This window comes from Bactrocera dorsalis, chromosome 4 (genome assembly GCF_023373825.1).
Source record: "Bactrocera dorsalis isolate Fly_Bdor chromosome 4, ASM2337382v1, whole genome shotgun sequence".
NCBI classification, from domain to species: Eukaryota; Metazoa; Arthropoda; class Insecta; order Diptera; family Tephritidae; genus Bactrocera; species Bactrocera dorsalis.
Genome location: NC_064306.1, coordinates 46,266,513 through 46,289,613, shown reverse-complemented (window position 1 = coordinate 46,289,613; position 23,101 = coordinate 46,266,513). Strand labels below are relative to the sequence as shown.

At 36.2% G+C, this 23,101-nt stretch overlaps 1 protein-coding gene and 1 long non-coding RNA gene across 2 annotated transcripts in view; one reads left to right on the top strand and one right to left on the bottom strand.

Moving 5' to 3' along the window:
- The window catches only part of LOC125778478 (uncharacterized), a 105,529-nt gene that overhangs the window by 40,845 nt on the left and 41,583 nt on the right, over positions 1 to 23,101 (top strand). The gene's annotated exons all lie outside the window — the stretch shown is intronic.
- On the bottom strand, positions 2,329 to 19,068 carry LOC105234192 (protein yellow). The gene is made up of 2 exons (XM_011216478.3): positions 18,587 to 19,068; positions 2,329 to 4,104 (listed from the first exon to the last, which is right to left on the bottom strand). The coding sequence occupies exons 1-2, from the start codon at positions 18,831 to 18,833 to the stop codon at positions 2,690 to 2,692; spliced, it is 1,662 nt and encodes a 553-aa protein (XP_011214780.2). The 5' UTR covers positions 18,834 to 19,068; the 3' UTR covers positions 2,329 to 2,689.

The following is a 23,101-nucleotide window of genomic DNA, read 5'->3' as shown; positions in this document are numbered from 1 at the left end:
ATTGTGTGAAACATTTTATGAATTGAAAATATATATTCTTCATTTGATCCACTTTTTGTCATCTTTCGTATAAAAACAGGTCATAATCCCCGTTTGCTAAGTATGGGGAATATATTAGGTGTAGTAGCACATACCTTTCAAGCTGCATAAGCTCTTGGCGAGTCATCAAACTTGTATGAGGTTTCACATTGTCTTGGTTTAACACTAGACCTTTTCTATTATTCGATTCTCACCTCTTATGTTTGAAGCTATTGACTTTCACTTTCTCTCTGAAAAAACATGAGGAACCCATCCATATATAATACATACGTTTCATCTACTTGTGAGCGGCCACGTTAGACAAATTCAAACTTTCATGAACCTTTTGAGTTGTTATTCAGCGTTTTGCATCAACTAACTATTTATTTTATCCACATCGGCTTCAAGATGTCTTCCAAGTCTTGGTGCATCCTCAAAATCGAAATTGCAGGAACGAAATTTTGAAAACCAATTTTGGATTGGCGTTCGCTCAATACATTTTCTTTCAATACATTTTCTCCGTTTCGTATGATTTTGGCCTTGCTTGCACTATAATTTTACCCTTTTGATAGTAAAACTGTAAAATACTATATGTCGAAAAAGCTGTTTTCGATCATCCATCTTTAAAAACTAATACAAAAACAGTTAAATATTTTACTCCTTTTTGTATCTCGGTTGATTTAATTTTGACATTTTGTTCGCTTTTGATAAGATCGAGGGAAGAGAGATCTGGCCCAACTCTTCAAAAATCCGAAGTTTTCATAGCAGCACTGATTCGATTTCCTAGAAGCTAAACATTACACAAAAATTATGGACCGCAACAAAATCAATTCATTTCGGAAGAATCGTTACGTATGATGCCTGTGCAAATGGTGGCCAAGCCTGGATTGACATTCAGGAAGGGTTTGCTCTAGTTTTCATGGCACGGAAATATCTCCTATCAGTTACTCCCCAACGTCCAAGTTCCTCATGTGGGCTTGAACTCAAGAACTGCATACTTAATTATTTGTAAAATGTGACCTAGCATCAAGATTTCAAAACAAAAAACTTTTTTGTTTGGCTTATTTCTGTAATGGTTTCGGAGTTTGGTATTTTTGATAGGTAAATGGTTTCTGTTCGAGACTGCGTCCATATAATCGTCCAGCAGAGCCGGTAATTCAAGCAACAATGGATCGGTTTTATAGCCGCTGTGGAGTAAAATATCGAAGAAGAGTCGAATGTGTCCATCCGCCTTCATATGGAACAATTGGAGCTAGTTTGCGTCCTTACAAAATCCAAGTTAGGAAATGCCATCACGGGACTTGAAAAGTTTGAATGAGTTGATCGCTCATGTCAGGCAACATTCGTTCAAAAAGCTAGAAAAGGCGCAGTGCGTCCCAGACACTACGAGAGTTGCGATTCCAGGAGAAGGATGGTAAAGTAAGCGTCAGTGAAAAGCTTAAAAATGTTCTGGCTGCTAAAATTCCAGCTTTCGTCCCATCCCTTAAGTATCAAAAAGGTAGGGGGTTCTTCTCGAGGATGCGTCTGAAGATTCATAACAGCATTCTTGGCATTCTTTATTTCGGGCTTATCGGAATTGTGAGCCCAGCCTTATGCAACGCCCAGTCGTTAGTTGCCCCAATCTTGCGAACCTTGTTAAAAAGTTGTCTACACGGAGCTTAGATTTCCGAGTACAACAGAGGATTTTTTCTCGACCGCTTGGTGAAGTAATTCTATATTCCGAACGTATGCGTCAGAACCAATGATAATACCGATCCCTCTATTGGAACCACTATGGGAGGTGATTCCACCTCATCCTCGTGCAGCTTATAGACCGAGATCAGCCAGAAACCTATATCTTTGCCGTATACGTTGGCAGTGACGATGTCACCATCGCTGAACTTAGGCAAGAGAAAAACTTGCGGCCTGCGTCACTGTCCGCTAACAGATTATAGCATTTCGTCCTCAATCTAGAAATTCCATAACTGCTCAGCCACAGTTCCTAGATCAGAACGAAACGGCCGCGTTTCGTTTTAGACGTAGCAGTAAGATTGAGGATGCTCGCTGGAGATTAATCTAAAGAAATTTCATTCTGCAGGCTCATATCAAAAAGCTCCAGTTTGGAGCCTTGCTTTTTCGCGTCCCGCTCCCTCTAGATCAGTCGTTTCGAACTGCTGGCTAGGTCCGATAGGATCGGATCTACGTCTATGGTACCCAGGGTATCTTCATTCCATCCATCCTTTCTCCATCGCCACCGGGGGTTGCAATACTACTATTTCCTTATTGAAACCCCGTTATTTTGCCACATTCTTTCAATTAAAACCAGTTCCCTCTTTTTGACAAGTTTTATTTGGAAACCATTTTGCAAAACGATCATCTTAATAGTTAGAACAATGACTCTTTACCGCTACAAATTACCATAATAAATTTGTATACTATATACACTTGCATGGATGTGAAAATAATAAAAATGAGTATTTATTACAATATTATAACTGTTTCAAATGAAGTAAAGAGCAATTACTAGACTTTATTGCGAAAGTGTAGCCTTGCCTCGGGTTACTTAGGTGCACGGAGATACAACAAAGACACACAAATTGCACTAAATGAACTAATTTATAAGAGAAGAAGGATCCGTGGCTGGAACTGGCAGATGACAAGAGTAAACACGATGACTTGAAGCAACCACAGCTCAATGATGCGTCCACCAGCCAGAATTGCGTGTGGTAACATAATTCTTCAAACCCTCCGAATGTAGTGGGAATAGATGTGGACCACCAATACCAGTCTCGTAGGACAGACCATTGTTGAATACGTAAGCCTTGGATGCATCGTTGCGTTGTGTTGTACTATAACCGGTACCCATAAGTGGGGGTAAATAATTGCGGCTTGGCGGCGCTACACGTGGCACATCAGCTTGAATCACAGGTTTGGTGGCTAAAGGCGGTAAATATTGCTTGGTGAAGAGCGTTTGAGATTTCGGTAAACTCACTGGATTTGGCGGGCCGTAAACTTTATTACCAACGAAGCCCAATTGTGTGCCAAAAACAGTATTCGTACTTGTAGGAGGTGCATAGAAACTGGTGCTGCCCACCGCATTCGATGGACCATAGGCGTTGTTACGTATATCGCAGACTGTATTTTCAATCAAAGTACTTAGTGGTGCAGTGTAGATACGGAAGTTCACATCGTTGTAGTCCAGATCGGAGATCAAAAAGACCGGCATGCGATCGGATAGTACCCAAACATTCTTATTCTCATCGATCTTCACATCGGCAGGAAAGACTAAACCAACATCATCACGATCCACAATACCATGAAACTGGGGCTGATACGGCATCGACGAGTGCCAACAGCCGACCGCATTCTGATCGATCAAATTGAATAGCTCAATACCATCATCGCTCATAACACGTGATGTCGTATGCGAGTTGGGGCCACGTTCATCCAGCACCACAAAATCGTGGAAGCTATCCTCGACGCGACTCTCATCGCGCAGAATACGTGTCGACACCGCAAACTGACGATGACTTGCCAGCGGACTGAAGAACATAGTACGATAACCATCCGAACGTATGGGTGAGAGTGACATGCCGAAGATACCCTCCTCACCCCACTGGAAGTTCAAGCCGGCAATGTTGAAGTCACCACGCAATGGATCCGGGAAGAAGTATGAGTGTGCCGAAAAGCGCCACGATTTATTCTGCTCCCATGAGTACACCACCAAACCATAGCCGAGTTCATCGGAAAAGTAGGCGAATGCATCATCACATGATTTACCAATATCAACGACGATGTTTGCAATAAACGTATTGGCATTAGTGTCATCGGCACGCAGCTCGTAATGGCGTATGCGCGTATTCGTTTGCAAGTCATAGACATTCACGGCATAAGGACATGGATTGGTGGTAGTGTTGCCAATACCCACAGTGCCGGTATCGAGGACCCACAGGCGTCCGCATTCATCCGCTTTGATGCGGTACGCGGTGGTGATGCTGTTCGCACAATCGCCAGCGGTGTTGCTGCGCCAGTCGGGATATGGTATGAGCTCCGGCGAACCCGTCACACTATGATCCATATTGATATAAGTCAATGTAGCCGGTATACCTGGAAAGAGTTAAAAAAGTGGTTATAAGTTGTATAGTGGGTATAAATTAACATAAGCTTTGTTAGAAAAATGGAAATTATGACACATATGTAGAAGTTGGTGGTAGTATTGACCCAATTTTATCTACTTTTGTCCGTAGTATTGACTAATAAAATGTTCCTTGAGATTCATTAAGATACCTCTCATACTATCACTAATCATATGGAGTAAAGTCACTCGGATATTATAAGTTTGTTATATGGGGCTATGCCAAGTTTTTGTCCAATTTTAACCATTTTAGGCACAAAGATAAAACACATTTTCACATTTTCATTGAGACAACTCACATTTTGGCCGATATGTGCGGTATAATGTCAGCTGGTAGTACACAATTTTAAGCCCACAAGTTCCCTTTGTCACTGCGGCCCCTGTGCTAAATTTCAGTTCTTTATCTTAGATTGGCGCATACCCCCTTACGATGCTGAGAAACATGTGTACCAAATTTCATTAAGTTGTCTCAATTTCGAACAAAATCATCCTGAACTCCTTGATGGGTTTGTTAATCACCAAAACCTGGCATCTAATTGCCGAAAAACTGACTTAAGCCACAGTTCCACATTTTTGTGATCTATAAAGTATATTAGTTTCACAAGGGGGGTACTATAGACTACATAATCAGAAAGGAATCTCTAAAAATGGTTTACCGAAATATTTTTTATCGAAAATATATGCTATTGTTGTGTTGTGTCGACAGGAAATATCTTTGAAGTAATTTGGAGGTTTGCTGCCGAGTTAACAGTCTTTGGCCGGATTGAAATCTGTGACCGTTCCGATTTCGTAGTAAGAGAATAATATGTCTTCACTACCGCTTACAGTTTTTCTAAGGGCACGTTTGTATGCAGTCCGGGCCAAGAGTGGTCATACAGTCTGGTACTGGAGTGGTCATATAAGTGTTCGCCTTAAAACGCTTATATATTGAATGACAAAGTTTTATATTTCAGTCTTTTTCAGAAATTTCATTAAAATTTTCTGTAATTCTCAACAGGTTTATATACTATTTTATCGTTGACTAAAGCAAGGGTTGTTATTAAATCAACGTTTTAAAGTTTTGATAGTTTTATCATGAATTCATGGTAATCTAACTCAAGTTTGTTCTAGATATAGTTAGGTCAATGGAATTATTATATTACTACGTCCGCTTTCGCACTAAGTTCCCGCTTTTCTTTAAACACCGTGTGTGAACCAACTAAAATTCCTTTAAATTGTCACTTGAAATTAAGATACGGGAAAAGACCAATTTGTCAAGATAAAATTTAATTTATACAACAAAAACATTAAAAAAAAACTTGTCTTGCGGTAGCAACGAATTTTATCTCAATTATTTAAATACATATGTCAACTGATTTTAATTTGATCAGGCGTTAATTGCTGCATTTGTCTACTGGCGTCGTGTAGACACACCTCAATCTGAGCTTGACTGAGCGGCAAATGGCGTTGTGCTTAAATATTTTAAATTCAATTCAATAATTTTCAGATTTTTTTCGCTAATATATATTTGTTGACAAGTTGCCGAGTGTTAGTTTAACATATTTGTTGTCACTACTGGTTTTTGTTTTTTATTAAATATTATAATATATATATTATATATAAATATATTACACAAACGCGTGCTCAAGCACATACAGCGTGTAATCCCCTGACGCGGAGCCGCCTTGGCTTCAGTAATTGATATAATATATATATAATATATCGGTTTTTCCAATAGGGATGATATACGTATAATTTCTAAGTGTCGTATCGGCCATTTTTAATATGTCATGATCTGTAATTTGTTTCATTTTGCAAATAGATTGAGTTGTCCCATTAAAAAAATGCGATGCCGTGTGGCAACGTACATACAAACATTCTCATACATTTACAATTAGATAACTTGGTTAACAATTGTAGTATAAAAAGGCAAGCAAATCATAAAAGAAATCAGAATGAAAATATTCTCACTCAGTGAGAGGTCTTTAATTTCCGCCACCAGCGCTAAGACGTTGAAGAAATTTCATTGAGTTTCTAACAGTAGTAAGATGATTGGAGCAACACGCTTGGATTTGTACAGTTACTATTCTGTTTTATTTAGATTATTGGCTGAAATTATTCCGATCAAAAGAAAAATGTAGATTGAGTTAAATATTATTCGGTCTATTGAAATGAAATCCAACTAAAAGGATGTCTTTAATGGAATATTAATTTTGGTTTCTATAACAGACTTTCAGTTAGTTGGTTTTCTCTATTCTGTTTAGACAATGAAGAAGAGAGTGGAAGAGATCGAGGACAGTTTCTCCAAAGTCCAAAGCTTTCAGGGAGGCCCGGTGCTCTGAAACAATGTTTTGCAGATATTTTTTTCCAACAATTCACTCTGGTTCGTCTCCGGACCGGTTTTTTCTCTCCCGCACTGCACTTCGATAATTTTGGTGTCAGAAATATACTTGGCTCTGAAAGGCCAATCGTCGAAAATGTTGATAAAATAAGAGAAATCGTCGAGTTCGTCTATAATACTTGATGCAGTTACTGTTTCGATACCCCAAAAGCTTGATATGCGGATGCCGCACATGTTAACGCAAAACAAACTTAGGGACCAAAGTTTCTTAGGCGAATCGCTGCTGAATCGCAATAAAATCTATACGAGTACATTTCTGAAAGATCGTTATTGGTGATGCCCACGCAAATAATGGCCTAGCCTAGGAGTGATATTCAGGTAGGTTCTGCTCTAGGTTTCGTGGCATGTCCAAGTTCCTCACTTGGATTTGATTTGTCACCAATAGAACCGTTTGAGGGAAGCAATCGCCTAGAAACAGCCATCTTTGGTCAATAGGAGAGGAATTGTCTTCCAGCAGGACAATGCACGGCCATACACAATAACACGCAAGAAAATAACTTGCCAGAAGCTACAGTCTAATACTCTTGTGTATTCACCTTTTGGTCTGGACGTGGCACCAATGATTTCTACTTATTGTAACTATTTAGGACAGATTAATCGAAATTTTTAGGCATTGAAATAATTTTGAATGGAAATGAATCATTGGTATTGATGTAAAAGGCTCATTTCTTCTTGCTAATTTCGTTTTCGAGAGAAGTTTTTGATCCTGTTCACTCAGAAAAGTTTATTGAGGTTCTCTAATCTGAAGTGTAGGTAAATATCAGCAAGAGGAGTCAAGTGCATACCTTGAACCTTAACATACAGTTCTCGCTAGACTTACTAGAAGAATACACAAAATTCTTAGAACTGAAGAAAGACAAAACAATCAAGGATATATGTAAATATGATCGATTTGCTTAATTATCAAAAATTAGTTAAACTCGTTTCGGTCGTCTTAAGGATATAATGAAAAAATTTTCAACTCAGAGCGGAACGTTTTTTAATAGAAAAATTTGCAATGCAATGTTTCGCTTTATCTAAATTGACTTAAATCTAGGCACGTACTCAACATGCTCGGCTACGTCGGTGGCCACTCTTTAGTTAAAAACTAAACTGAGCGTTTGCTTAACAAAAACATATTAACTTTTACCATTTACGTCAAAATTAATTTGCCTGCATGTTTTCAATACTTGTCAAACACAAACTAATTGCTGCGTGGTTAGTAAGCTAGTGACTAGTCGCTACTACTCGCGTAATTCGTTCAACACATTCAAGCTCAGTTATTCCGCTTGACAGCAACTTGTCGAGCTTTTCCGCTGAGCGGCTGACAACTCGCCTGGGGATAATCCGTGTATCGCATGACAGCTTAACTCATGTTGATTTAATAGCATTTAAGGCAACTAAACTCAGATTTATTTAATATGGCAATTCACACATACAAAGATTGTACGATAGGGTACCAAGCAATAAGGAATTGAACTAAGTGTGTGTTGAGCATAGTTCAAAGCTTATTTTGAGACCCTTGCAACATTTTTCATAGAGTGTTATACTAGTTTGGTTCACTTAATAGTTGTTTGTTAGACTTATAACTAAACAAAATGGATAAAAATATCGAAGGTACAAGGATTATGTGTCGAATGTAGTTTCTTGTGTTTGTTTGTCCGTCTGCAAGCGATTACATGTGATTAAATTATTAAATCTTGAGGAATCTTGGTATAGGTATTCTTGGTACTCTGAGGGATGCTCAAATCATGCTATCTAACCTAAACTTGGCAAAAACAAGGTCTCAATAGTGAGAATTTAACGACCTGAACCATTTGATCCCGATTTGTACCTGTATGTCTCTGAAAATCTTCCAAGGTTGCCGATACAATGACTATATCAGCTTATAAGACCATTAAGTTCTCATGATCTAAAACTTTACAGTAATTCTAACATCGTAGCAACTTCATCCATCTGCCACATTTTTCAATCGAAAATAACTAAATCATTAAGTAATAGTGATAATCCTAATTACGAAACATTATAAGCCCCTTATCGCTCCACTTCATTTTATCTTCAGTGTGGATTTTTGTTAATAGGTGTTATATAAATAATGTACCAGATTGGTTATTAATAACATAACTAAGTCGATAAAATATTTAAGCACCATTCACACATTTCTGCCACACCCCCTGCTCCGTATGCCACACATTTCATCACACATGCATGGACATGAGCAAACACAATGGCTCAGTCACTTACCCACCCAAAATGGGCATACTTTTAATATCTACCACAAATATCTTGTCCAACAATGACCGACGGCTAAACCAAAATAACTGAGCTTGCTCAATAGTGAGGAAAAACAGGAAAATTAAAGAAAAAAAACTAATCAAGTTATAGAAAAATGTACTTTAATAATAATGGTATTGGCAACACGTCCATCGTGGTAGAAGGAAAAGAGGTAGTAGAGCCGCCAAATAGCGGCACGCCCATATATTTATGACAGGTTGTTGTTGTGAGTTGAATCAATTTATGCGCTGACTGTATGGTGGATAATGTTAGAAAGATTGCGACGTTTATTTTTAAAATCTTATCCAATCGAAAACTAAAGAGTGTGGCTATAAATCTTCGTACTTTAGAAAAGTTACATTTTTTGAACTTTTTGTGTAATATTTCTTTTTTATCTAAAGATGTTTATAGATATTTGAATGACGAGGAATGACATATGTGCAAGTACACCTCATTATTTCTTGAGATCTTTTTAAAGTGCTTAGTGGTCTACGAAATATTCTAAGCTTTGATCTCGATCTTAACATACCTATGAAGAGGGTAAACCTAATCAGCTATACTTAAATAATTGAAGAATTATAGTCTATATTGCATGGCAGTGAATTACATAAAAACATAAAAATACACACAAGATCAAATTTGTCCCGGATCAATCCATATGAACAAATCAATATATTTGTTTTTCCTAGACCTGCTTTTTTAAGACGCGGGATAGTGATTTTTATATATTAGATCAATGGATTCCTGACGCGTTCTCTTAATCTAATTTTTCTATTTTGAAAACAGAAAAAAATTACAGGGAGTCAACTCTGGCAAATATGGTGATTGAGCTTTGACTTTCACTTCGTGTTTGAACACAAAAATCATACATCATCTTTTGGTACGAGTTTGGCAGCGACGCATTTTATACCCAAAACATTAACCAAAATGTTTGAGTCGTTCCAAAAGAAGATGAGATGAGATCATCTGTTACTTATATATCTGATGCCAACGTGACGATTCCGTTTCTTTACATGGGGCAGGCACTATCATCAAGTCCAATGTAGTGTTTTTGGAGTATTTTAAATCAAAACAAAGTCAGGCTTTTGTCATTTCATACACAGTATTATTGTTAGGCTCAAAACCCAAGTCCAAGACGTAAACAGGTTCTGTTTTAGCCCTTCGGTAAAGTCAGCTTAAGGTTATCAGAAAAGCTTGTAACGAATAGTGAGTGGTGAGTGCCGAGGGATATTATTTTAACGAATAAAATCGAATTCGTTACCTTTATTAGATGAATATTGGTTGCGAAGGGAAAGTGATAAAAAAGAACGATGAAAGAAAGGCTTAAAAAATCTCAATACTCTCATAGAACAAACATTTGTATAACCCCTGAATGGAAGCACACCCCCAAGTATTTTAAATATTAGTTCCGAATACTAGAGGTTCTGGAAGAGTCCTAACATTTGGTTATCGTTCTTTTGACAGTTATCGCTTCCTAGAAAACATTCAGTCAGAGTTCTAAGCACCGGTCTTTATTTTGCTCTTACTTTTTCTCAGTTTACAACTTGTTGACTGTGATCATCGATAAACTGAAGATTTCCCAGTTCTATACTGATTCCTGTTGTCAGCGTTAATGAATTTGTGGTTGGAAATTCAAGTTGTTCAATGTTTATACCCTCAAAAGGACTTGGCGAGCTGTGTCGATTTAATCCCTTCCATCTGTCCGTCTGACTATATGTACTATATTTAAGCGAACTAGTCTCTCTACATTGCAGATATCGATCTGAAGTTTTATCGGACCACAATTTAATTGATCGAAGTCAAGGCTTAGAATGAAAAGCGTTTTAACAACATAACTTCACGCAATTCGGCACAAATTATTGTTGAAGATAAGCTTTGAAGCTGCCAGTCAAACTGACCGATCAAAATCAAGATAAATTTATTTTTCCTTTTATGCTATATGAAATGCTTTTTAGAAGGGTATTTTACCTTCAGTGCAGCCTGAGGTAACAATTTTTCTTGTTTTTACCACCTTATTTGCCACTTTAAACCCACTGTATTCGCCGTATTTTCACATCATTACCCATTAATTGGCCATCATCAGCTTTAACTGTTGAATCATTTACCAGTTTATTTGTAAATATTCATTAAATGACTTATCAGCCACGCAGTTGGTCTGTTCGTTTTGCACATTTTCGTACGAACGCTGCTGTTTGTCGCCGTTTTTCTTTGGTGGCTTGTCTTGATTTATTTCATTTTCATACAATTAAAACTATGCTTTTTAGGGCCTAACCAATTCATTTATACAATGTAGCCGTTACTTTACAAAAAGTTGCATTTGTCATTTATTTTAAGTCTTGTTTTGCTGCTACAAATCAATCCGCGACATTTTGTCTGGCTTGTTGAACATTTGTTGCACGAATCGAACACACATTGTTTTTGCTTGCCTAGACTTGTACGATTTTTGTGCATACTGACACATCGCGTAACCTGCTCTAACGCGTAAATATTTTTATAAAAAATTTAATTGCTCAAGTTATGATTTGTATTATTTCTTTTTGCTTTTTTAATGAGTTTTGCTAAAGCAATGGAATGCAATTGGGAAAAGGGAAGTAATTATGTAGGTATTTTGAGGAAACTATAAATTGTGAATATCTTAATTAATAGAGCCCATAAAGTGATATAATTTTCTTGAGGAAATATAACTGGGTTGCAAGTGTTTGGTTCTATACTTTAATAGCTATCAGCTAAGTGGTAGTGAGGTGAATGATTTCGGCAAAGTGGTGGAGGTTTGAAATTAGCGCAAACTCTTCATTGGTCGTTAGGCGACCTAAATCATATAGCTTCAATACCTTTGTAGACATCCGTTTAATCATCTGGCATCTTTTTAATTATTTTGATTTTTCTTAAGTCAACTTATTATTGAATATTTCAGTACTTTTAGACCAGACCACTGTAGCCGACAAAATGTTAAAAATTACATGACAAAAAAAAATCGCTAAAACCTCTTAATTTAAGTCCATAAAGGAAATTCACGCATTGCTACAACATTCTAAAATTCATCGCCAAAAATATACGTAAATTTTCCCAAGTGCCCCTTCTACATATGCAGCAAATTGATCGACATTTGTGGCAAGTTGTAATGCCGTACTTTGATTACAAAAATAAAAGAGTGTGTGAGAAAAACTGTCTGCTGAGAATGAATGGTGAAGTAATAACTGCTAAAATTAAATACGGAAAAGAAAAAATGAAATTTTCGATTGGAATTAATTTGATTTAATTCAATAAATTAAATTATTTCGGTTTTAATTGAATTCAATTGAACTAAATATTAAATTATTTTTTTAAAGTAACTCAAATAAAAAAAAATTTTAATTGAATAGAAATTAATAAACTGATATAACTTGTATCGATTTTTAAACTTTTAGGTAAAATAAATTAAATTGTATGAGGTCGAGATGACTTTAAAAAAATGAAATCGATTTTTTTCTTATTAAGTCCACAGACTTTTTCAAGTTGATCCGAGTAATAGATTCGGAGATACAGCCTTGAAGACTTGTGCGCTCGAAACTAGCTAGGCTAAGTGCGCCGTGATTTCTCGAGATCTACTCAACGGATCTTACGAGATAAAATTCTTATATTCTTCTTACAACTATTTGAAAAAATAAATGGCGAAATTATCATTTTTTTTTTTGAAAAATGTCTGCCAAAATCCAATTTTCAGTTTTTTTTCTTCGTCCAAGTTCTAAGTTAATGCTTTACACTTAAGTTTTTCAACGAAAATGACATCCCAATGCGCGATTCAAAATTTTTTTTCCCAAAAATTTCAGAATTTCTTTATAAATTTGCATGTTTGTAACAATAAAAAATTATAATAAAAAATTTTATTTTTTATATGAGAAAAAAAATTAGAAAAGGTTGTTTTCTACCCGAGAAAACCCATGTTAGCCTTTAAATAAATGAAATAAATTTAATTAAGTCCAGAGACTCAAAAATTGGTTATATAGATAGATAGAGTGAATGACGATGCATCTTGGCTTTTAGGATATACATATATTTATAATATATTTGCCGTTTAAATGTTTACAAGTAGCCAGAGGAATATAAATTGTGCCTTTTGCAGACTAATTGTCGTCTGTGTCACAGTTACCAGGAATATCAGTATGATCTGGTACCTATTGCAGGTTTATCTTGAAATAGGCTGTTAAAACCACTATAAAATGAAGAATTCATTATATTTGACGAAATGCTAAGATACTTTACTTTTTCTTCAAAATCGCCTGGCTGTCTCTATATATAAATATATTCCTTGTTGTGAGCACACTTCTTATTAGAACAAGGGGACTTTCGATAATAGTTGTGATCTTCGCTTGGAATATACTGAAGTAATCTATTGGATGGAAGGTGATTTTGGTATCTAATTTTACTGAGAAGATAGCATTTCCCACTCGATTATCTACATAGTTTCCAACTATCTGTATAGATGCTTATTCCTTTGTCCCTGTTCACCTCACACCTTTTCCACTGTTCTCTGGAAGTGAAGGCAATATTAGGGACAGAGTTTAAGTTTAATTCTATAGGATTTCGGAAGTCGGTAGTATTGGGTAGAAATAGGAACTTACTAAGTATCTTAGTATGCCCCTTTCTCCTGACATCGCTGCCAACTGCTTACTGAACAAGTAGAGTATGTTTAATGATTACTTAACTAGTACCCTTCTTCATTAAAGTTTGCTGGAAATTTGAATTAGTTTGGGATCTATAAACTTAAATGTTGTTGACTTGATTGAGGTAAATCAGATTAAATTACTTAATTGAGTTGACTTTAATTGACTCGAATTGAATTTAATTGAACCTCCGAAGCTTCTTCTTGAGTATTACAAACTTCATGTCAAACTTAAGATACCCTGCAAAAGTTATAGAAATTATTATTATTAAAATCAAATGGAATTGAACTGACCTATATCAACTTTGCTTTAATTGAATTCAATACAAATGATTTAGAATTGATTGAATTGGCAAAGTAGACTTAATTAACTTACGTTGAATTGCAATAAACTGAATTAACTACTGATTTTTTGAACTGAATTAAATAAGGTTAATCTGAGCATTTTTGGATTGATGTTAAATACTTAAGAAAATTGCTTTGAGAAAAAAATCGGAAATAAAAAGCCCACATTTTTCGATTAATGTTTGTAATTCATCACTTCTTTCACCGTTCACCACTTCTTTGCACCTCTCGTCAAACCTAGCTTTGCCAAATCAAAGGCTTCTACCGCATTAACAACAGCTTAATAAGAAGTTTTAGCCAGTTTTGATCAGCACTTAACAGAAAATTGCTGTCACATTGATTAAAGCTTCGGCCAACACCACGTGCCATAGTGTAGACTAACGGTATGATATGCTACGCTATGCTCACAGCTAAATTTTGCGTAATAACGTATTGAGTTCGTTTTTGGGTTTTTTTCGCACCTCTTGTAAAAACTTTTTCAATCATGACTTCGGTGTTATTATACATATGTAAATTATCAGTTATGAACGCTGCTATTTGAACATGCCACATGTTGCAGTTGCATGTAGTGTTAAAAAGTGTGAGGTTTTTGAAGTGGTTCTAACTGATATTTATGTGCGATGATGGGTGATTAGTAGCTATGTATTTATCTGGCGCATAATTGAATAGCCGCAAAAATAATATTTTACTAAGCCGCCAGTGCTCCCCTTGCGAAAAAGAAGTCGGTAAACTTTCGAGTAATGTTTTGTCGTTTTGTTTGTTTTGAAATATTTTATTGAATTGTCGTGTTTTTGCCTATGATTGTTTTTTTTCGGCAGCAAGCAAGCTCTAATTGTTGAAATGGTATAAGTATTTTTTTTTTATTGTCAGGTCTATTCAATATATTATATACTCGTATGTCTTTTGTATACAAACAGTTAGACATTTGAGTATTTTGTATACTTTGACCACATTATTTCCCATTAATAACCAGTTCATTATGAAAGTTCATAGCCACTTGTTTAGCATTGGTGAAAAAAATAGTAATTGTGTTTGTATATAATGAAGTGATTGATTAATTGAACCTTAACAATCAATTAAGTAGCCGCCTTACAAAAAATTAAAATATGTTAAGAAAAAATCAATAATTTTGGGTAGCAATTTGAGTCGACAAATTGACAAAGGAAAAAATAGACTCACACGTGTTAACGAATTCGTATTAGCATTTCATTGCAAATAATTCAACGTTTTCAGAAAATACCCATTTCTTGTAAAAATCCCCGTTTGTTTAGCGAAAAGAACTGGTTAAATTTTTGACACCTTTTGTCATACTGGGTTTTATTGAATTTTTGTAGAAACCACAAATATTATATTAATTTCGTTCTTAGCAAAACAAAAAATTAATTTGTTTTGGTTTCTCTTTGGACTATACCAAACATAAAACCAGACAAAAACTAAATGACGTATAGAATACAAGATTCACACGAATATAAAAAATTTACGCTAACAATCCAAAATTATGCCTTTGGTTTACACTCGCAGTCTCAGTGTATTATTAGTAGATATCCAAATAATCAAAATTTCTACCTAATTAGTCATCGTATGAGGGTTTTTTCGCTTTTTATCTCAAAGTTGAGTTCAATGATCAGCAAATTCTTTTCGGTGTTAGAACATGCTTTCTTAGTAGAAACGATATAATTATTAGATTAACATGCACTATCGGTCGTTCTCTTTAGCAATGGGGACATTAATATTAGTATTAAAAATTCTTATAATCAAAGTATAATAAATAAGTTGAAAACTCGAGTTAAAACTCCAAGCAAATCTGTACTCTGATTGAGTTAGGATTTTACAGTACATATTGCGTTGGAACATTTTTTAAGCTCTTTAAAAATAGACCAAGCTTCAACATCTGTAATACGGTTAATAAATTTATAATGTCTGAGGTAATTTTCTGAGATTTTGAAAAATCCCATCCAATTGAAAATTAGATATGACTTGCTACTTAAAAGGAAACTTGAAATTATCTGCTTACAAAGGACGGTGTAAAGAGCTGTGAAAAGTTCAATTTAATCGGAAAGAATGGTCTTAAAAATAGAATATTTTAAGTTCCCACCGAAAAATAGGCAAACTATTTTTAATTTTCTTAATATATTTCCCATATATACCGCCTCAATCGGACTTATCTGTATATATGATGCATGCTTCTTTAATAAACAATGTTTTCTCCAAGGCTAATAATACTGATTCCATTAATTTTTTGGGATCGTGTTATCAGGGACATCTATTGATGATTACATCATTTCTTTTAGCACTCGCTTATGTTTTAACGAGTTCTTAGATGAAAGGTCGAAGTTGGATCTTAACTAAATTAATTTCAAACAAGTTTTGTAAGTTCTTAGATCTGGTTTACGTTGATAACGCTTCAATATTCTCTGTTGTCCGATGTGATCCTTTGGTTCTGCCAGAAAACCCGTATCATGTTGCTTTGGAAATTAATACCGAAAGCATAGCACACTTACTTTTCAATAATACACAAGACCTTTGTTCTCGGTACAATTTTGCGAAAGCTAATTTTAAGAAGATTAATTTGCAAACTTTCTAAAGTAATTTGGCCAGATTGCAGTGGCAATATGAATAATGAAATAATGAAATATGAATTCGGTGTCTCCCATTTTAATGAAATTATTTTAAATGTATTTGAAAGATATGTTCCGAAATGTATACTCAAAGAATGAGTTCTAATTTATGGTTTTCGAGAAAATATCTCTCGTGCTTTTAAACTTCTTAATAAAATTGGTTTTGTCTTTGACTATTAAAACAAATACGCCAAAAACATTAAATTTTACAACCGGGATGATACGAGAGAACCTTATAGGAGCTGCTTCCAATATTGGACGATGAGCGTGTCACCGATGAAAATCCATGTCTCAGGACCTACTCATCTTATCTCGAACACATTTCGTATATAATAAGTATTAAATCTATAATCCTCTGTTCGTATTATAACATAATTTAAAATTCCATCTGATTCTTTCAATTTCCAGTATAAAAATCAAGTATTAATGAATATATTCGGATAAAATAAATAATGCATTTGAGGTATGTCATCTCAGATCTAAAGACTGACAAAAGCTGTTTAAACATCCCACATAACGAATATGTTGACCCCAGTGCGTATGTTTGACCTTTTGTCGGAAATATCTGTCAATCTATTACATATATTTGTAGAATTCAGAGAAATTTCTTTTATTTTTTATAATAATATACACTATGTCAAAAATGGCTTGAATCGGGTCAATACTTTCCTGGGCCCCTGTATTCCTAATATAAGGATTTTCGACATCCGAGTAACTTTACATCGCAATCTCAATGAAAATGAGAAAGCTTACTTTACTAAGCTGAAAATGAATAAATTCGGGGGAAAACTTGCCTTAGGCGCCATACCCTTGATATTCAGGATTTTCAACCATCCGGCTGACTTGACTCAATACATATGTTAAAATTGCTTGAAAATAATTCAATCTCAAGTATACCTGAGCAATGTAAAATTAATACAGTCAGGCCGTTCATTTTTCTGCCCCCAATATGACCTGTGGTATATTATGATTTCGACGTAAATTAAGTGGGTACGTTTTCTTAAAAGTTTGAAAATTATATTAATGGTTTGGAGTGCAATATTAATGAAATTGGTCTTGGTCTAAACCTCCAAACCTTAACATAATGAATTCCGATCGCTTGGCTGACGTTTTTCTCAAAAACTCAATATATTAATGTTAGCTTCTTCGGTTGGATTCTCAAATGTATATCTCATTTAAGGATCATTCAAGTATATTTTTTGTTGACGTGTAATAAAATATAGTAAAGAAACTAAGCGAGTTTCGCACTTTAAAAATAAGTTAAGATAATATAAAATTTGAGTGTTATCTATTCCCGCCGAACAATGAAGTTGAACCTTTTCGTTACATTTTTTTAATATTGCCCACAACTGAAGGAATATGTCGGAACTTGATTCTTACAAGTTGAAAGAGTATAAAATGTTCGGTTACACTCGAATATGGCCCAGCCTTAGTTGTTTCGGACTGTGTATATTCTAACTGTATTATAAGAAAGAAGATACCCACTGAAAATAAAGAAGAACTTGAATCGAAGCAAGAATACCCTCCAAAATTTAATAAGAACTTGATTTAGATCGTTCAGTTTGTATGACAGCATTATTCTATAGTGATCCGCTATCGACGATTCCGACAAATTAATAGCTTTTTGGGGAGAAAAGACCGTGTACATAATTTGAGGTCGCTATCCCAAAAACTTTGGAAGTGGTACGATTATACAGACAAACGGACAGAAAGACGGACATACATAGTTAAATTGACTGAGCTGGTCACGCTGATCTTCTATATATTTTCTTTGTAAGGTCTCCGACGTATCCTTCTATGTGGTACAAATATTACGACAAGCTTAATATAACCTCTACAGGGTATAAATATCGAAAAAAACTTTAGTCCCAAATATCTGAATGAATGTATACACAAAATCCCTCGACCATAGCAAAAATAAAGCATTTATGTACATCCAGCCTTCAATTATAAGTTGATGTATGAGCATGTAAACTCGAATATCATAATGATTTATCCTCAGGTATTCTCATCCTCAAGTCAGCATTTGAAAAATTGAAATGAACAGAGATCAGTCTTAAACCTACAGAATATTCATTATATCTATTCTGTTTTTAATAACAGAAAATTAGCAGCGAATCTTTTTCTTAATTATAGACTGTGCTTTCACGATAAAATATAACAGCACACTTTAAAAATTATCCTTTAACATCCTTGCATTTGATTTTTTCACCTACCATCACGCCAACGCGGCACGGTCACAAACAACCGATTGCCCCAGTGCTCCACGCCGACAGGCAGTCCATTCTGTGGTATATAATCACCGCTGGCGAGCGCCTGTTGCTTCAAACCAGTATTCGGAAATGCAAAATCCAATTCGGTCCAACTGTAACGCTCCTGCAGTTTGTATGTGGCCTGCGCTTGCGCAACCAAGCACAGCAAAGCAGCCAAATTGCGAAGTGTTAAACGCAAATTCGCCAGCATTTTGACACAATTTTGTTTATTTTCTCTTTGGCTTCAAAAAGGATATGCGTATCCTTATTTTGTATTGTTGAATATTTCAAATTTAACGTTCGTACAACGGCACAAAGACACGCGCACGCTCGCACACCAAAACGCGCACTTCCGTTTCCTTGCGTACAACGCGCTACTCGGTATTTATAACTGTATGCACCAACGTTGGCGGCGCTAAGACACGACTGTTGTCCAATTGGCAAAATGTTGCGACTTTTATAAACTTCAATAAAACTCGTTCGTAAGGCTGGCTAACGGACTGGCTGTTTGGTTAGGCGCTGCTGCGGCAGCGGTAGACAACGCAGCGCCGACAAGCCTCTCAGCACCTGACACAGCAACACGCGTAAACAGTTTACATGCGCTTGTGTGTGTGTTTGTGTTTTATTTTTGAAATTTTTGTTTTACGTTTTTGGGCTTTCGACGCGCTAATGCCTCGCTTGTTGCTTGTTTATAAGGTAAATTGAGCGCCCATTGCTGCTAATTTCTTATTTTTGGCACTGTTTTTGTTGTTGTTGCCACAAATGTCTCAGCTCTAGTTGATAGCTGATATAAACATATAATTACCAATCGAAATATTTTTGCTAAAACCAAAATCTTATGACGTGTTTGAAGGCATCGCGGCATCTGCGTTTGAGTTGAAAAATGCCTGTTTAAATTTCGGCCACAATTGCCACTTGACGGTGGGCGTTCAACGGTCACTAAGTGGCCCAGTTTATTGCTTCGCGGCACGCGGGTCGTATTGCAAGTCACTAAAGTGGCGCAATAATTTACTTAAATACCGTTTTGCATATGCACATGCGTTGGTCCATGTGTCTACTGCCCACTGTGTCGCTGACCCAAATTCGCTTGCGCAAATGCTCACTAATTTTATTTCACACTTTTTGCACTATTTGCTTATAATCAGCTAATTCTGTGGCGTGTCTGCGACAACTTTCCGTACGTAAGCGTAGACGCTGAAATTTCGTATGCAATTTTTGGAAAAGGCAGTTAGAAGTATACAAACAAATCACATTTCCATATCAACTGTATCACATTCGAATAAATCCTTTTGAGTGAGAGACCAACTTCGGTTGCTATAATGCCCTTCACAAATAAAAAAGTGTTCATACTTAGTTTTGACCGGGACTGACAGATCGAGAAGACTGTAGGAAATGTCTAAATCAAGGCAACTATGGAACATCTCTTGTGCACTTGTCCCATGATCCACGGAGGAGGTATCGAAAGTGAGGTCGTCAAGCGCAAGCATTCTAAAGGATAACTACTTCTCATGGATCTAGTAACTAAACTCCACCCGGTATAGCTAAGGACCAAAACTGGTATTTGTGTGGCTCATTGACCTACCAGACTAACCTAACCAAATTTTTATCGGTCAGTTCGTATAGCAGCTATATGTACTATGGTGTTTCGAACTGGAAAAGATGTAGCAAGGATAATTAAGATAATATTCATTGTCAAATTTAGTGAAGATATCTCGTCAAATTAAAAAGTTTTCGGCATAAGGCCTTGGATTTGACCCGATCAGTTTCTCTGACAGCTATAAGTTATCGGCGGTTTCGACAAATTTCCCGATATCTCAAAGTTTAGTTTTTTGAAGATTATCACTTCCAAATGTTGCCTGCGGCTACGTCTCAGATGGTCCATCCGTTGAGACCAATTTTCTATGACTCGTTCGAGACTTTCAACTGGAAACTAGCGAATGACCCACGCAATTTTTTACTCCAAGGCCTGAATCAAGGCAGAATAGTCCGCATAGACTTAAGACTTTTCAAATCCTCACAGGAAAAAGTCTAACGGTGTGATATCACGCGATCTTGGTGACCCACCGACCGACCCAGAACATAAAATTATCTGCTCACTAAAGTGTTCTGCCAATAAATCCATTGATTGATGCGATGTGTAAGAAGCGGCGCCGTTGTAACCAAATGTCGGCGAGATCACAAGCTTCAATTTCAGGCATCAAATAGTCGGTTATCATGGTGCGATAACGATCCACATTGACTGTTACGTTCCTAATGGCATCATTTTTGAAGAAGTATAAACCGATGATACCAACGGCCTAAAAACCTCACCAAATCGTTGTATTTTCTGGATGAACTGGCAGATCTTGAATAATTTCAGGTTACTCTTTGTCTCAAAAGCGTCAATTTTGCCTTGTTTATATACCCATTGGGCCAGAAATGGGCCTCATCGCTGAAAAAGTTGACCGCGAAAACGTAGGATCTTCTATCAACTTTTCAAAAGCCTATAGACCGAAGCAATGTCGCTTGGAAAGGTCGAGCGGCTTCAGTTCTTGCACAAGCTGTATTTTGTACGCTTTCAATTTAAGATTTCGACGAAAAATGCGCCAAGTCCTTCTATACGTCAGTCGGAATTGATGCGAACGGCGCCAAAACGACTCTCCCCTGTCTTCGCGTACACTCCCAGCTACGACTGGGTTTCATATTCTTCATTTATTGAAAAAAGTAACTCCACTTAGATCCTCCCTTATATACTTTCTAAGGTCCCCAACATTTCCATCTGCTTGTTCCAATTTTTGTGGCAAACCTAACTTGCCCTGTTCAGGCTATTAAAAAACATTCGCGTTTACCGTTGTATTTCAAAGAGCCTACTCCCTGTGCTCTCAGTTGCTTTTATTGAATTTTATTGCATGTGAAAAACTTGTTATTATCTCCCTGTGCTTTCATGTACTTACTTACTGCACGTCCCACTACACGCCACAGATACCTTCTTCGTGTCTTACAACCAGCAATTTGTACTATCTTTTTAATTTTTCAGTTTAGTTTTTCTGCTAATGCTTTAAACTGGATTTGAAAGAAAATTTAGTAAGCACGGTCAATGCATTTCCCCAACTGACTCTACCCTACAAAGCGATTGTAGGAGAGATTTGTTGTAAAAGCAACAGCTGACGAGGCTGAGTTGCATTGTAATTTACTGTCAATTAAAAAAATCAGGAACCGTTACAAGTTTGACAAACTGTTCAAGTGGGACATTGAACAATTTATTGAATTATTTTTCAACGGAAGCTTTGGCAGCCACTTAAGTTAATTTTTAAATTTGAACCATTAGTTGTTACTAAATTTCCCATACTGAAGTGCAAGCAACTATTTGCTAATCAGTGCAAAGTTTTCAATAAATTTACACTACATTAGTTTATCAACCCAACGAAGGCATGAAAATATTTGAGCGGACGTTAAATGGAATTTGCAAGCAAGAAGTGATAATGTTACTGATATGTCCTCCTCACTAATTTCATGGTAACTTTAGATCAGATAAAATCTTTATCGATTGCATACCAAGCAGACATTGACCAATGAGATTTATTAACCTATTTGTATAGACTTATTTTATGAGCTAAAGTTTACTGTATGCTATCCTTATGATGAAGATCCATCAATTGTGCTTCTACAACTTCGGCATTCAACGGATGGTCTCCGCGCAAACGGCCAAATAGAACACCTTATTGACAGTCTGTTCCTCCGGAACAAATTCATGATGCACCAAGCCACGGATATCGAAAAAAAGATTAGTATCACCTTGATTTTTGAACGGCCTTGGCAGGCTTTTTTATACCCAAAATATCCACCAAAACTATTCGAACAAACTCGCGAGGTATGTCGACCTATCTTTCCGCCATCTCTCTAACACCTGCCTGATGATTTTTAGGATGGATATATCTTTGAAGAGCCAATTGATAAAAGGCAAAGAAGTCTTAGTTTTAAAGCTTTTCTTTATTTTTTTCTGCCCATAGTTTGATTCTCTGACCAAAATCCTTTTTATTGGGTTGTCAAAAAAGTCTTGCGGGATTTTTAGTTGACGCTGAAAGCGCGTAGTTCTAGCTTTATTCATCGCATTGGATCATGCTATACCTTTTTGGAAAGCTCATTTCACGCGCTAACAAGTGTTTGATTGATTGTCGTTTCTTTTAAGTCGTTCGTGAGTTATAGCGTCGCAAACATGGAGCAAAATAAAGAGAAAATACGGCATATTTTACAGTACTACTACGATAGAGGCAAAAATGCATCTCAAGCCGCCAATAAAATTTGTGCAGTTTATGGACCCGATACAGTTTCCATTTCCACCGCACAACGATGGTTTCAACGTTTTCGTTCTGGTGTAGAGGTGGTCGAAGATGCGCCACGCTCCGGAAGGCCTGTCGTCGAAAATTGTGATAAAATCGCTGAATTGGTCGAAAGAGACCGGCTTAGTAGTCAACAAACCGTTATATACCTTTTGATGAA

Excerpts from the sequence above, each read along its gene's own strand:
- LOC105234192 (XM_011216478.3), bottom strand. The coding sequence starts at position 18,833 with ATGCTGGCGAATTTGCGTTTAACACTTCGCAATTTGGCTGCTTTGCTG. Across the intron at positions 4,105-18,586 it reads CGTGCCGCGTTGGCGTGATG|GTATACCGGCTACATTGACT; the intron begins GTAGGTGAAAAA and ends AACTCTTTCCAG.